Source organism: Fringilla coelebs, assembly GCF_963513975.1.
Source record: "Fringilla coelebs genome assembly, chromosome: 22".
NCBI classification, from domain to species: Eukaryota; Metazoa; Chordata; class Aves; order Passeriformes; family Fringillidae; genus Fringilla; species Fringilla coelebs.
The window spans coordinates 2,860,924-2,877,485 of record NC_140048.1 but is presented as its reverse complement, the minus strand read 5'-3'; the positions used below and the strand labels follow the sequence as shown (position 1 = coordinate 2,877,485).

Below are 16,562 nucleotides of genomic sequence, written 5' to 3'. Positions count from 1 at the left end.
CCCCATGAGCCTTACAATTTATTGGCTGGGTCCAGCACTATCAGAGGAGGCCCAGACCCAAAACAGGCCCAGAGCCATAAATAGCCTTTTATCAGGAAAACATCACGTCCTCATGGGCTGTGACTGTGAGACAGCTCGGACAGGCCCTGCCCCAGCACAGCAGGAAGCTGCTCTCAGCCCTCAGCACATACTTGGCCCCCTCCAAACCCCAAGGACAGCTTTGGCTGCTTCCCACCCTCTGTGCCACAGGGATGGCTCGGGGTCCTTGTCACACGTCCTTGTCACATGTGCTTGTCACGCCTGAGCCCACACCACCCACACATGGTGGGGTGGTGGCAGGTCTGCTGCCCTGGACATCAAAATCATGGCACAGAAGGGGACCCTGCTGAGTCCTGGGACTCCCCTCAGGGGAGGCCCAGCTCCAACTTAAGCTGCAAAATCAGAGAATCCGAGAATGGTTTTGGTTGAAGGGATCTTAAAGCCCATCCAGTGCCACCCCCTGCCATGGGCAGGGACACCTGCCACTGTCCCAGGCTGTTCCAAGCCCCATCCAAACTGGCCTTGGACACTCCCAGGGATCCAGGGGCAGCCACAGCTGCTCTGGAATACCTGTGCCAGGGCCTTACCAGCCTCAGAGCCAGGAATTCCCTCCAAATATCCCATCTGTCCCTGCCCTCTGTCCATTTGAAGCCATTCCCCCTTGTCCTGTCCCTCCATTCCTTGTCCAAAGTCCCTTTCCAGCTCGCCTGGAACCCCCTTAGGCACTGCAAGGGGCTTTGAGGTCTCCCTGGAGTCTTCTCCAGGGGAACATCCCCAGCTCTCCCAGCCTTGGCTGCAGAGCAGAGGGGCTCTAATCCTCATAACATCTCTGTGGCCTCCTCTGGACTCACTCCAGCAGCTCCACATCCTTCTCATGCTGGGGACCCCAAAGCTGGAGGCAGCATTGCGGGAGGGTCTCACAAAAGCAGAGTAGAGGGGCAAAAAACAGAGAAGAGAGCCAAGGAAAAGACAGCTGCCAGCCTGAATCTTGGTTTCTCCTCTTCCCATCAGCTCACCAGCTCCTCTCCTCCTCAGAAAGGTCTGTGACCCTAAGGGATGACACCAGAGGTCTCTGACAGCCAGAGAGTGCCACCACCAGCTTCTGCAGGGCAAAATCATCCCTTATCACCCCAGCAAGACCAGGAGTCCCGGTGCTCAGTGCTGAAGGAACACAACAAAGAGAAGGCAGGGACCAGAGATGCCCTGCTGTGATGGAGAGGAGCTGCAGGAGGGATGAAGGGCTGGGAGCAGCACCCATCAGCTGCTGTCCCTGAGCAGCAGAGCCGTGCAGGCAGTGTCCATCCCCTGTCCCTGAGCAGCAGAGCCCTGCAGGCAGTGTCCATCCCCTGTCCCTGAGCAGCAGAGCCCTGCAGGCAGTGTCCATCCCCTGTCCCTGAGCAGCAGAGCCGTGCAGCAGCGTCCATCCCCTGTCCCTGAGCAGCAGAGGGGTGCAGGCAGTGTCCATCCCCTGTCCCTGAGCAGCAGAGCCATGCAGGCAGTGTCCATCCCTGTCCCTGAGCAGCAGAGGGGTGCAGGCAGTGTCCATCCCCTGTCCCTGAGCAGCAGAGGGGTGCAGGCAGTGTCCATCCCCTGTCCCTGAGCAGCAGAGGGGTGCAGGCAGTGTCCATCCCTGTCCCTGAGCAGCAGAGGGGTGCAGGCAGTGTCCATCCCCTGTCCCTGAGCAGCAGAGGGGTGCAGGCAGTGTCCATCCCCTGTCCCTGAGCAGCAGAGGGGTGCAGGCAGTGTCCATCCCTGCCCAGCCAGCCCAAGGGCAGCACAAAGGCTCTGCCCCCGCTGTGGCTGAGCGGAGCCGGTGGGCACGGGAGGCACAGGGAGAAACGCTCGATGTGCTGTGGGGAGGGGAGGGGAGGCACAGACAAAGAACAGGGAGATGGAGAGAGGAAAGCAGGCAGGGAGCAGAAGGTGAAGCCGGGAGGATGGGGCTGGGGTGTGTGCAGCCCCTCACAGCGAGGAGAGCAGAGAGCAGCCAGCCCCTCGCAGGGCCTGCAGGAGCGGCGAGCCAGGCCCAGCCAAATGAAAATCTCTTAACCACACGGAATTGTTAACTGCCCCCAAATCCTTTTGTGCTGGGGCTGCGAGCTTAGAAGAGCTTAAGCTGTTAGATGCATGAACTTCCTCCATAAATATCCCTTGTGCACACTGCCGCGAGCAGGCTGCCGCGCTATTAGCCAGATGAAAAACCCAGCAGAGAAAATGAGCAACTCCTTCCAGCTGCACAGAGGGGGTGTCCATTCCTTGGGATGCCCTTCTCCACCTGGACCCTTTGGTAGAACGGGACCGTGGCCCCCCACGCTCCCTGCCACGTCCTGTTTGGGCGCCTGAGTGTGTGAGAGAACTTCACCCCCAAAGCCAGCTCAGATTTGCTATTGTTTTGCTTCTGGAAAGGGGCCCAGATTCCCTCCCACCCCTGGAAACACGAGCAAACCTGCCAGCCACATGTAGGAGTGACTCCCCCAAGCCAGGCGGCTCCGCCGCTGCCTCCGCAGGGACCAGGGCAGGGACATGGCGGGAGGAGACGGGGATGCAGGGACACATCCCGCAGGGACACAACCCTCAGGGTCACACCCCGCAGGGACACAACCCTCAGGGTCACATCCCGCAGGGTCACATCCCGCAGGGTCACATCCCGCAGGGTCACACCCCGCAGGGACACAACCCTCAGGGTCACATCCCGCAGGGTCACACCCCGCAGGGACACAACCCTCAGGGTCACATCCCGCAGGGTCACACCCCGCAGGGACACACCCCGCAGGGACACATCCCGCAGGGACACATCCCGCAGGGTCACATCCCAGAGGGACACACCCCGCAGGGTCACACCCCGCAGGGTCACACCCCTCAGGGTCACATCCCGCAGGATCACATCCCGCAGGGTCACATCCCGCAGGATCACATCCCGGAGGGACACATCCCGCAGGATCACATCCCGGAGGGACACATCCCGGAGGGACACACCCCGCAGGGACACACCCCGCGGGGACACATCCCGCGGGGTCACACCCCTCAGGGTCACATCCCGCAGGGTCACATCCCGCAGGGTCACATCCCGCAGGGACACATCCCGCAGGGACACATCCCGCAGGGTCACACCCCGCAGGGTCACATCCCGCAGGGTCACATCCCGCAGGGTCACATCCCAGAGGGACACATCCCTCAGGGTCACACCCCGCAGGGTCACAACCCTCAGGCTCACACCCCGCAGGTCCTTCCCGAGCAGAGCTGGGGCGAGCAGCCCCTTCCCATCCCTTTGTGCGGCTCACTGGGAGGGCTGGGAGAGGATGGGGATTCCACGGCTGTCCTGCCAACTCTGTGTCTGGCTCTCCTCCCAGCCCCCTCTCCTCTTCTGGGGGTTACCAGGGAAAAACGGAGGGGCACAATCCTGGGGTGCCATCCAGCCCTGATTCCACCCCACACCAGAAGGGGAAGGGAAAGAAGGAACGGGGAAGGCAAAGACAAAGACCGAAGGGAAAGGGAAAGGAGAGGGGGAGAAAGGAATAGGAAGGGGGAGGGGAAGGGGAAACGGAAGGAGAAGGGAAAAGGGAAAGAGATGGGGATGGGGATGGGGAAGGGGATGGGGATGGGGAAGGGGATGGGGAAGGGGCAGGGGCAGGGGAAGGGGCAGGGGCAGGGGCAGGGGCAGGGGCAGGGGAGGCAGCCCGAGCCAGCTGCCCCATGCAGACGATGGCCGGCGGCCCCCGCGTGATTAATGAGGGCGGGGAGCCGGGCCCGGCGCGCGCCAGCACCGGCTGCAGGAACAGCTGCCGAGGTACCGGACCTCCCAAAATCCTCCTGCTGCCGCCGCTGCTGCTGCCCAGACAAAGAGGGGACCGGCCTCTCCCTCCTCTCTCTCCCCCCGCTCGGCCCCCGCTCCTGCCTGCCCTGCTCCCCCCAGCCCTGCGGGGACAGGGCTCTGCAGGAGCGGTCCCGGGAGCCCCGGGGCATGCGAGGGGACTGCCCCTAGGCTGGGCTCGCTGTGGCACCGGGGAGCTCCCCAAGAAACCCCGGCTGCATCAGAGCAAAGCACTGTGCAGGGCTGGGTCTGCTCCGGGAACAAACAGGCTGAGACAGAAAATCACTGCCGTGAATCACTGGGGCTTTCTGGTGTTGCTAGGGATGCTTCGCTTGGGAGCTGTAAAAGCCCCGCGTGCCCTCCGAGGCAGGGATTAGCCGGGCTCAGTTTCCAGCACGACTTCCTTGCTGTCCCCATCCCCATCACTGCTAAGGCTGTAAGACACTTGATCTGCCCGAGCTCGGTGGGAAGGGACGTTCAGTGGCTAAGCGTGGAGTAGCTGAAACAATGGATATTTAATGATCCCCACAGCACACCAGGACCTGAATTTTGGTGCATGAGCAGCCCAGCCACTAGCAGCAGACATGGAGCCCTCTCCAAGGGGACCATGCAGCCTGCAGTCCCTACTGAGAACAATCACATTGTCCATTCCCCTCCCCAGCGTGTCTGTCTCCCACTACCAGCACCTTCCCCATGCTTTGGTTCTACATGGGCAACCCTTCCCAGCTAGAAGAGAGGAGACACAGCTCCTCCCTTGGCTCTGCAGTGGCCACCAACGTGTCTACACTAGATCTAGGAAGGCCTGGCTCTGCTTGGAGTGTGACAATGCTATGGGAACCGCAGAGGGATTTGGATGTTCAGCCAGAACAGGGGAAAGATCCTGTTTGCCAAACCCTGTGGTTTGCTCCGTGCATGGCACAGCTGCAGGTGCCCATCACACAGCTCTGGGCTCCCCACCTCCCTCCCAACAACCCCAGGAGCTCCTTTCTCAACCTTCCTGAGCCCGTGTATGACTGGACAGGGGCACAAACATCAGCTCAGGGCAGGGGATGCTGAGACTCTTGCTGGCCTGGGACCAGGCTGGCTCCATGGTGCTCAGCTGAGCTCAAACAGAGCAGGCACTCACAGAGTCTGCTCTGAACATCTATGGGGAAGGAGAACATCTACTGAGGCAGAACATTTATAGGGCAGGAAATGTCTGGCTGTTGAGGAGCACAGGGGCCAGGTAGCTCTGGACAGGCCATGACCTGCCCTGGGCCACTTGCACCTCACCAGGAAAACACTGCAGACAACTTGCTCCCTCCCATTGCACCCTTTTGAGACCCTTCATTCCCACTCCCCTCATCCAAGAAGAGATTCAGCCCATGCCAAAGCACACAGCAAAACCAACAGCATAATAGCCCCAGTGTTTTGGGAGGCAACTGCAGGTTGGTGTCATGCATCACACATGTGTGCCTCCAAAACCTGGAGAGCATGGATGGCACCAGCAACAGGTGCCAGCCCTGAACCCAGTGGCTCTGGGGACCTGGAGGTCATGCACAACTTCTGCAATGGATGGGGCAGGAAGTGAGCAGCTGGGGAAGGGGTCAGCCTCCACACATGGCCCTCTGCCACCCCTGCCCGAGGAGGTCCCTCCCAGATGGCTCATGCAGATCCCAGATGCAGATCCCGTGGTTACCTCTGCAGACGGTCCCGTTCTCCACGGACTCGTAGCCGGCCCGGCACATGCAGCGGCCGATGGGCACCAGCCACTCGCCGTCTCCGTTGCAGTACAGCTTGATGGGCACGTCCACCTCCTCAGCATTGGCGATGCACGTGCCCCTGGCTGCCACCAGCGAGGTGCTCTCTGCTCCTGACAGCGTTTCTTGGAAGACGGCCCCGTTCTGGATCACACGGGGACATTTGCGGTAGAAGACACGGACGGCAATCAGGGACATGCAGCCCCCGTAGTCCTGGAAGGCCAGGTAGAAACCGTTCTTGGAGACGGGCCCAAAACTGCGCACCTCAGTGTTGATCTTCATCACCCGTCCACCTAAGTCCACCTGCGAGAAGCTCTCGTCGGCAGCAATCGTGTCCACCTTCATCCAGGGATTCTCCATCCAGTTAGGAAAAGTCTTGGTGGCCGAGTCCAAGTCTGACTCGAAATAGTACAGGTTAAAAGTCTCCTTACAGGAGCCTGGGACATTTGGGATGCTGCTGCAGTCCCGGACAGAGAATTTCATCTCCACGTGGATGCGGTGCGCTCCTCGCCTGCGGATGTACTTGGTGCGGAGCCAGTTGTTCTGGCTGGACTCAAAGACGTTGCACACCTGGTAGGTGCGGATGGTGTTCATGTTCTCATCGTACCCACTCACCTCTTCCCACTGCGGGCAGGACACACACAGTCAGGGGGCTGCTCTGGACAGGTGCTGCCCACCCTGCTCACCTCTTCCCATCCCCACGATGTGCCACGTGGGCTCTGCCAGCCCCAGCTGCCCTTCTCTGTGCCCACCCCATCCCACAGGCTGTCCCAGAGTGCCCAGCACCTCCTCCCAGCACCCCCCTGCAGGTGCCCTCTGCCTGCCTGGGCAGGGTTTGACCCACACCATGGCCCAGGCAGGCTCCACGCTGTGCAGACAAAGGGGCCCCTCGGGGCCACGTTGCTGCCACTAGCACCATGCTGCATCCCTGGATTCAGGGTCAAGCCTCTCTGCTCCTGGAGGGACAGCAAGGCCACTGCTCTGCAGAAATGGTTTTAGTAGGGACTGTGCCCATGGCTGTGCTGCACTGCTGTGCCTCTGGCAAAGGAACACAGTTCCTTTAGCACAGGGATTCCCACCAGTGCCACTATGGTTAGAGACATGGCAACAGGACCTGCTTCCTCATAAGCCATAAAACCTCCTGCCTGGTTGCGGCCAGTACCTCTTCCCAGGGGCAGGAAGGGACCATGGCCAATCCTGCTGTGTTCCCAGAAAGGGAGGTGCTGGCTCAGTCCCACTGGAGCCCTCATCCCTGCTGCTTTGATGGTCAAATGCTTTGGGGCTCCTCCAGCAGGTGCTCTCAGGTCTCAACCCCAGCTGTCCTGAACTGGATCTATGGGATGCAGACATGCCTATGAGCTGTGCCATGACAGCAACATCCTCAGCAAGACAGCTCAGAGCTGACAGATTTCCCCATGGGAAGCTCTACCCAGCTCTCCCCAGCTGATTGACTCTGCCAGCTCTGGAGGAAGCTCCGTAGAGTTACAGAAGAGAACATCCTGAGCTGGAAGGGACCCACAAGGATCATCAAGTGAATCTCGTGGCCCTGTACAGTCACCCAAACAATCCCACCCTGTGCTTGAGAGTGGAATCCAAACACTCCAGGAGCTCTGGCAGCCTTGGGGCTGTGACCATTCTCTGGGGAGCCTGGGCAGTGCCCAGCACGCTCTGAGGGAAGAACCTTTTCCTAACATCCAGTCTAAACCCCCTTGACACAGTTCTAGCTGTCCCCTTGGGTCCCCACAGAGCTCAGGGCCGCTGTGACAGCATCTGGCCTTCTCCAGTTCTCTGCCCTTTTCCTAGGCTGTTTTTTCCCAAATCCTCCAGTGCTTGTTGTCTTCATTCTGTAGGATGGGGACACTTCAGAGAGGGGGATGCAGGGCAGGAGCTGCAGCCTGTAACTGGCCACTGCTCCTCTGCGGGGAGCACCAACAGGGAAGGGTCTCTGTAGGAGGAGAACCCTCAGCTCACAGAGCATCTCCTCCTGTCAGAGTGCAGAGCATCTCCCTGCAGTCCCATCCCCACCCAGGGCACCTGTGTGATGCTGGCAACAGGGACCAGAATCCTGCTGGCGTGTGACACAGTCCCAGCCAGCTGGAACTACTCCTTCTGAATTTGTTCAGAAAACTGCTCAAGTGGAAGCCGAGCTGTTTCCCATGGATGTTACACCCCAAGCACAACCCTGCCCTGGATGCAGGATCACAACACCCAAGGCAGGGCAGCAGCACAGCTCAGATCCAGCACCAGTGCCAGGACCAAATCCAGCGAAAATCCTGCAGAGCAGCCCCAGCCTCTCAGGTTGTAAATGTCCTCACAAGGGCACCCAGGACTGAGGAAAGAGGCTCAGGAGTTGGGAGACAGATTGCTCCTAGCACATCAAGGCTCACAGCCCAACAGAAGGCTGTCAGGAAGATACCCAACAGCTCCAACCACTTCAGATTGGCAGTAGCTGTAAATCTGCTGCCAGGGCTGGGGGACAAGAAGAGCATCCTCGCAAAACACAGCCGGAGCATTTGCTTTGTTTTCCAGAAATAAATTTGGTGTGTTAGTGGAAAATTGCAGGATCTCCCTGCTTTCAGGGCACTGGTTGGGAGGGGAGTGAGGGAATCAAGGACAAGGCCTATGGAAGCAATTGCTTCTCTTGCCCTGCCTCTGATGTGGCTCTCCCTCACTTGGACCACTCCAGACACTCACCTTGGCAGCTACCAAGGGACTCCCCCACACACACCTGTCCAGCCCCCAGGGAGGGCAAGGACATGAGCCCAGAGAGCTCAGCCTTGGTCAGGCAGGAGCAGCACATGGTGGAATGAGGGCCTCCAGGGCTTGGGATGATCAGGAGATGCTGGAGGCAGGGCTTGGAGACCCATATGAATGGCACAAGAGCTTCAGAGCCAGACATAAAGTAACTGTTTAGGCTTTGGAGTCTGTAATAATCCCTAAAAAGGAGCACACGGCAGCTTCTGTCTTCCAGGTGATGCTGGCTGCATCCAACCTGGCCAGCCGCCTCTGAGTGGGATGCACTGCCTTGTCCTGCCCGTGGACATGAGGCCATGAAGGCACCGCAGAATTGTCACCCATGATGAACACGGAGCAGGACATGACGTACCCATATCCCCCCAGAGGTGCATTCAGGAGGTAATCCCATATCCAGATGGGCATCTCCACCCTGATGGGGGACCTGGGAGCACCCTGGGGGCCAGGCTCGGACCCCCAGCATTCTCCCCCATCCCTGCCACAGCCAATGGCTGGCTCCAGACTTCCCTTTTCCCAGATGGGAGAGAAAGTCACCCCCGTGCACCAGCCCCTGCGCTTCCTCAACACTTAATTAGAAGCCTCTCCCTTTCTCTTGGCTCTCTAATTAACATGCCGGGAGCTCAAAGGAAGGCAGCAGCACAATAACCCGGGGAGAGGCTTCCAGCAGGCCCCGGCCTCATTACGGCCGGGCTGGGGAGCGGGAGCAGGGCGTGCTTCACATATGGAAACACCGCAAACAAGAAAGGCTGGGCCACGAGAGAAAAAGACTTGACCTCTTCTCCCCTGCATTGTGTGCCCGTCATCCCCCTCGGCGGGCAGCGGCGGGGCCGGGGCAGCGCTGCCCTTTCTCATGGCGACGGGCAGCGCCCGTGCCTGGCGCGGCACCGCGGCCACGCCGCACGGCTCGGTTTAATCTCCCCAGACAAGGCTTTTCTGGGCTCTTTCTTTTCTTCTGCCAAGCCGGCTCGGATCAGGGGCATGCTGTCAGCCTGGGGGTGAGGGCCACAGAAACGTCTTCATCCAGCCCCTGCAGAGGGTGGATGGAAGGGAGGACGGAGCCTCAGCCACCACTGCCATGCACGGGCATGGGAAGCATCTCCAGGCTTTGGCCAGGCTGGATCGGGCCACCCAAGTGCAAGGGAGCAGGTCTGGAGGGTTGGACACTGTGGCTGCTGCTGGTTACCGCAGCCAGAGGTGGGCAGGATGCTCTGAAGCCCCTTGATGCCCCACATGGGACACAGAGGTGGCTCCATCCTGGTTTTCTCCCATGAGCGGAAGGGTGCAGAAATTACAGAGTCACAGAATGTTCTGAGTTGGAAGGGACCCACAGGGATCATCGAGTCCAACTCCTGACCCTGCCCAGGACACCCCAACGATCCCACCCTGTGCATCCCTGGGAGTGTTGTCCAAATGCTCCTGGAGCTCTGGCAGCCTTGGGGCCGGGACCATTCCCTGGGAGCCTGGGCAGTGCCAGCACCCTCTGGGGGATGAACCTGAGGCACTGCCTTGCACAAGCTCTTCTTTAAAGGAGCTTCTTCAGGGTGGTCTTTGAATGTGTTTCAGGGTAAACCTGACCCTGGTAAAGAAGACAGGTAGTTCTGCTGAGCCAGCAAACATCTCTCTGTGAGATGCCAGTCCTTTCAGGACCTGAGCCTAATGCCCTCATCCTGCTACAAGTGACAGGCAATGGAATAACAACAGAGACACTGGGGACAAATGATGGTGGCCTTGGCATATTGGTTCTTCCTCTCCTCATTTTCAGATGGCTGCATGCCAGCTCTGTGGAGACTGTGATTCCTCTAGCACCACACCGTGTGACTCTGTGGGGTGAGAACTACATCCCACCAACACTAGGGCATTTTTTGGAGTATCATCTCCTAGAAAACTACTGGAAACCTCAACTGTGCTCTTCCCACATGGCCAAGGCACTTTGCATCAGTGCCTGACTTTTCCTGGGCCAAGCCTGCCACATTCACGTGCAGAAGAGACCCCAGAGCAGCTCCAGGTCCCTGTCAGGTGATGATGCCTTACCCCTGAGGGAGGATGCACCGTCCAGCCCAGCTCTGCTGTCGCCGTGGTGGAGTCCATCAGTGTCTCTATGGAAGGAAGGGGAAACAAGGAGTCACTGGATGCTGAGGAAGGACTGAAGATGGAGACAGGGAAAAAGGTGGAGAGGAGCTAGCCCAGGGCTGCAAGGGCTGGAGCCCATCCCACACTGAGCCTTTTGGCCACATCTCAGCTGGGGCACCCAGGTACTGGTCCCTCCACCCAACTGCTCCCCACCCACTGCCCACTGCTCCCTGGCCCCCATGCAGAATCGTGGAATCAAAAAATGTTAAGGTTGGAACTGACCTCCAAGATCATCAAGCGCAACCATCAGCCCAGCATCAAAACAATGTTCCTCATTAAACCATGTGTTCCTCATTAAACCATGTGTTCATCGTTAAACCACCATTAAACCACTTGTGGACCACGTGTTCACAAGTGCCACATCCACCCATTTTTTTAACATCTCCAGGGACGGTGATTTCACCACTGCCCTGGGCCAATGCCTGACCATCCTTCCCATGAAGGAACTTTCCCTCATATCCCATCTAAACCTCCCCTGGCACAGCTTGAGGCTGTTTCCTCTTGTTCTGTCTCGCTCCCTGGGAGCAGAGCCCAACCTCCACCTGGCTGTCCCCTCCTGTCAGGAGCTGTGCAGAGCCCAAGGTCCCCCCTGAGCCTCCTTTTCTCCAGGCTGAGCCCCTTCCCAGCTCCCTCAGCTACTCCTGGTGCTCCAGACCCTTTCCCAGCTCCACTCCCTTCTATAGAAATGCTCTAGCCCCTCAATATCTTAATTTTCATTAGGGGCCCAAAACTGCCCCCAGGATTTGAGGTGGGACCTCAAGGTGCCCAGCACAGGCAATGTCTCCTGCTATGAGTGGGGACTCTTCCATCCATCAGCCAAGCTGGATTTTTCTCCTCTCAATCCTAAATCCAGGTACACCCAGTCCAGTTCTACCCCTGCATAAGAGGAGCAGCCTGAGCAGGAATCCTCCATCACCTTCTAGTTTCCTTTGCCAAAAGCAGGATTTTTTTTTTTTCTTCTCAGCACTTTGCACAATAGGGAGAATCCTCTGAGATGCAGTAGGATGTGGGGGGGAACAGCACTTTTATGACTTAAAAGTACTAAAAAATTAAACCACTGTTAAAGCTGGTTTTCCAGATGATTTGGGTTGAAATAGGTCAGGTGGTGCTACCACCAACCAGCACAGACAAGAGCTCCTAAGCCAGGCAACAGCAAAGCCTCCTCACCCTTACTGCAGCTCAGGATGCTCCAGCACTGGAGCTCTTTTCATCCCAAACAGCTGTAGGTTGGTTTAACTCCACTGATGGCACTGAGGGCTGCTCAGGCTATGGCACCCCAATATCTGGGCCAGCAGGAGCAGGGGAACGTGCCAGCCAGCCTCATCAGAAATAAATGGGACAGACACTTGGAATCATGGCTCAAAAAGCCATCTAACCTCATTGAGTCCAACCACCACTGCAGCACTGCCATGTTCTCCACTAAACCATGTCTCTGAACACCACATCTAGTCACTTCTTTAACACCTCCCAGGGAGTGCTCCAAAGTCTTTTTTGGACACTTCCATGAGTGGTTTCCAGAGTCTGGGTAACTCTCTGTTCCTCTAGGACTGCAGCCACATGCTCAGGGCAATACAGGGATTTTTCTGCACCACACCCAAGGCTGACAGTTGAAGAAAATAGGACAATATTCCTATTTTTCCTATTAGGACAATATTCCTATTCCTATTTAGGAAATGGAGCTCAGAAATTCTGCCCAAAGGCCTCAAAACACCGAGGCTGGACGTGAGAGGAGTGTGGTGGGACACACTGCACAGGGCAGCACATGGCCAGTGATTCTGTGCTGAGACCATGGTCATGCCCAGAGAGGAAATTCTGTCCCTCTGCTCTGCAGGGACAATGTGAATCTGCCCTTGATTTCATTCCCTGGGGATGCCAACTGCACTTGCAGGGATGCTGGGAAGTGTGCATCCCATACACACTCAGAGTCCCAGAATGGCTGGGGGTTGGGAGGGACCTTCAAGACCGTCCAGTCCCACCCTCCTGCCATGGGCAGGGACTTTCCACTATCCCAGGCTGCTACAAGCCCCGTCCAACCTGGCTTTGGACACTGCCAAGGGCAGTCCCAGAAGGGGGATGGAGAGTTGCTGGGTGTAACCACCTCCTGCTGTCCTTCTCCCCACCAGAAAAACAAGCATGCTGCCACAAACCCCCCAAGAGCATCTCCACCTTCTCCACTTTCACTCCACTGAACAAAAACAAAGGGAAAAAGCTCAGCCTTGAGCAGATCCATCACTGAAGAGCCAGGCCTGGAGGCAGAGGTGACAACTGCTCCATGTATGTGACCTCCTGTTCCCCACTGCACCCCAAAAAGTGCCTCGGCAGCACTGTGCTCCCTGCACCTACTCCTGGCAGTAAATCCTCCTCAGACTGCGGCTTGTTCATTACTCCTGGTTCCAGCCAGCGGTTTCCAGTTCACAGGAAACCAGGATTTCGAAATTTGGTTTTATTCCAAGAGTAAAAAGCAAAAAATAGTTCTTTTCAATTTTTCCCACTAGGAAGAGTTCTGGAAAACAGCTAATCCCGAAATGTTGTGGGTCAGATTTACAAAATTTCTTTTTAAACTGAATATTTGTTTACATAGGCCAATAATAGTGTTTACTTTATCAGAGGATCTTGCTTTTTCATTAAAACACCAGTGGTGTTTGATCTGAAAGGAAAACAACATTTTTCACACAGTGCTAGCAAGAAGCTTTAAAAACCCCCTGAATTTGTTACTTTATCTTCACTATCAATGACAATGGTGCACAGTAAGTACATTAATAGCAGTGACTAAAATGGAAAACAAGATATATTCTAAGTCATTGTAAATAATTCCCCAAATAAAGTTCATCTTTTGAAGCATTTTGCATTTTTAAAAGCTTCTTATTTAATGAAAACTCAGTGCAGTGGAAATGTCTTGCTCAGTACACCACTGCTCCCACCCCCTTATCCTCAGCTGAAGGATCCCCTTGGAGCTCTGCATCCACTCTGGCTGGCCCAGAGAGAAGGAGGAGAAGAAATTCACAGGTTTTAAGCAAGTTTTTCCAATGGCAAATTATCTTCCCATAAAAAACACCAGATATTCCATTAATTTTAGTCTGGATTTACACCATTTAGCTGCCAGCTATTGGATTTCCTTTTCCTTCTACAAAGACTCTGCAGTCCAAAACCTTTCTCTCTTGTGGGGCTCACGGGTGGCAAATGATCCATCTCCAAGACAGCTAAATTAGCTCAGCTTCCTTCTTCTTCCTCCCTAAACCAGGGTCCTGCTTGAGGCTCCTGTTTGTCACCCTTCATTGTGCAGGGGGTCCCAGGGCCGAGGTCCCCATCACACACAGCTGTAACACTCCAATGTGCTCCTGGTGGGGCAGTTTTTGCACCAAGCTGCTGCCCAGGCTGAAATGCTTTTGGAGATGGGGTTACACTGAGCAGAGAGCACCTGAATTATAGAAAATTGGGAATAACTGGTCCCCGTGAAGCACAAGGGGATGTGAATCAGAACCATCAGACCACAGAATGGTTTGGGGTGGGAGGGACCTTAAAGCTCATCCAGCTCCATGGTCAGGGGCACCTTCCACTGTCCCAGGTTGCTCCAGGCCCTGTCCAAGCTGGAATTATAGAATCATAGAATAGGCTGAGCTGGAAGTGACCCACAAGGATCATGGAATCCAACTCCTGGCCTTGTACAGGGAACTCCCACACCCCCAGCCTGTGCCTCAGAGCGTTGTTGAAAGGCTCCTTGAACTCAGACAGGCTTGTGACCACTGCCTGTTCAGTGCCCAACCAACCCTGCCTGGAAAACCTTCTTCTAATATCCAACCTAAACCTCCTCTGACTTAGCTCCAGACATCTCCTCAAGTCCTGTCACTGCTCACCAGAGTGAAGAGATTGGTACCTGCTTCTCTGCTGCCCTTCAGGAGGATGCTGAAGAGCATCATGAGGTCTCTTCCTGTCTCCTCTGGGCTGAACAGACCAAGTGCCCTCAGCAGCTCCCTCCACACCCTTTCTCTTCCTCATGGCTTCCTTTGAATTGGATGCTAATTGCTCAATGTCTTTTTAATACTGTGTTGCCCAAATCTGCCCCAGGACTCGAGGTGAGGCTGCCCCACTGCAGAGCACAGCAGGACAGTCACCTTCCTTGCCTGGCTGGCGATGCTCTCCCTGATGTCCCCAGGACACGGGTGGCCCTCCTGGCTGCCAGGGTACTGCTGACTCAGGTCCAGCTGGCCATTGACCAGGACCCCAGGTCCCTTCCTGCAGCTGCTCTCCAGCCTCTTGTTGCCTGGTCCACCCACACTTCCAGGGTTACCCCATCCCCAGTAAAGAATCTGGCACATTCTCTTGTTGAACTTGACATGGCTGGTCATGGCCCAGTCCTCTGTTTTGTAGAGGTCTCTCTGCAGGGCCTCCCTGCCTCTGAGGGAGGCAACAGCTCTTCCCAGTTTTGTATCTTCTGTGAACTTGCCTCATATTCCTTCCAGCCCTATCTCCAAGTCACTGGATGCTGAAGAGCACAGGGCAATGACAAAGCCCTGCAGTGCCAGGTCATCAGTCTGATGTCACCCCAGTCACTGTCACCCACTGTGCCTGACCTGTGAGCCAGTTTCTCACCCATCACGTGATGTGTTTATCCAGCTGGGGGCTGGACAGGTTGTCCAGAAGGATCCTGTGAGAGACAATATCAAAAGCTTGGCTGAAATCAAAAAAGATTCCACCTCCTGGCTTCCCTTGATCAACCAGGTAGGTTTACCCTGTCATAGAAGGAAATCAGCTTTGATAAGCAGGACTTCCCTTCATGAAGCCCTGCTGGCTGTGACCAATGCCTACGTTGTCCTCCTGGTGTTTCTCAGTACTTCTCAGAATTATGCTCTCCATTGATTTTACCAGGCAATGAAGTGAAAGTGACAGCCCTGTAGTTTCCAGGGTCCTCCTTCTTGCCCTTCTTGAAAATTAGGACGATGTTCGCTGACTTCCAGTCAGCTGGGACCTCTTTGAAATCCCAAGACTGCTCAAAAATCACCAAGAGAGGCTTTGCAATGACATCAGCAGCTCTGTGAGGATCTTGGATGAGTCATGGAATCCCAGAGGAGTTTGGTTTGAATGGGACCTTAAAGCTCATCTCATTCCACCCCCTGCCATGGGCAGGGACACCTGCCACTATCCCAGGTTGCTTCAAGCCCTGTCCAACCTGGCCCTGGACACTGCCAGGGATGGGAAGTCTGGGCAACCTGTCTGGGCAACCTGTTCCAGATGCTCAGGGACACCTCTGAGTGACAGGTGACTCCAGGCCCAGGGACATCATTTAGATAAAGTTCTGCCACAGGTGTGAGCTCCACACAAAGTGTGATCAGCCCCAAGGCATGGGAACCCATCATCCTGCTGAGGCAGCTCCTTCACCTGCAGCTTCCACCGGGCTGCCCTGCCCCTGCCACTTCTGTGTCCCGGTGACCATGGGGGGCTGTCACAGCCACATCGCCCCCAGCAGCGTCCCCAGTCCTACCTGGGGCTGTCCCCAGCTCATACAAGCACATGGGCACGTAACAGGACCAGCTCCTGTGCTGGGGACAAAAAGCACAGACCAATTCCACGATGGGCAGCCCCAAGCCTGACTGTTAATGCCTTGACCACCCCAGGGGCAACCTCGCTCACTGTCACAGCCACTTCCACGGTGCAATCCCGCTGGTTTGGCAGCACCAGATAGCAGGGTGAGAGGCTGATGCCTTGGCAGCCCCATGAAGATCCCCGTGGCACGCAGGACATGGAGCAGAGCCATGTGGGAGTGGCAGGGCTGGGAGCCTGGCCCCTGGCCCGGCTCTGGTGGCGGCGATAGCTGCAGCCCAGCGCAGCGCTCCCTCCCCAGCAGCGCCTCCTCGATGTTGTTGCTTCTGTTCTCCCCTCCCGTGTGTTTATCTGCAGCTTCACATGCTGCCCACAGCGCTGTAAATAAATCTGCAGCTGCTCCACACCAGCAGCCACAGCTCTGGCCGCTTCCCGCAGGGAACCGCGCTCTCCCCACAGGACACCCAGGACCAGCGCCCGTGCTTCTCACTTTGGAGATGTTTTCTCTGAGCAGCTTCCCCCAGCACTGGGGCTGTCCCCGCACTGCTGCC

At 56.7% G+C, this 16,562-nt stretch overlaps 1 protein-coding gene across 4 annotated transcripts in view; it reads right to left on the bottom strand.

Moving 5' to 3' along the window:
• Positions 1–16,562, bottom strand: part of LOC311162042 (ephrin type-B receptor 2) — a gene marked incomplete at both ends in the record, with an annotated part of 276,894 nt that overhangs the window by 81,391 nt on the left and 178,941 nt on the right. For all 4 annotated transcript variants that reach the window (XM_084220149.1, XM_084220151.1, XM_084220150.1 and 1 more), the window contains 2 exons: positions 5,529–6,213; positions 10,375–10,439. In XM_084220149.1, the coding sequence (XP_084076275.1) occupies positions 5,529–6,213; positions 10,375–10,439 (750 nt within the window). The remainder of the gene's footprint in view (positions 1–5,528; positions 6,214–10,374; positions 10,440–16,562) is intronic.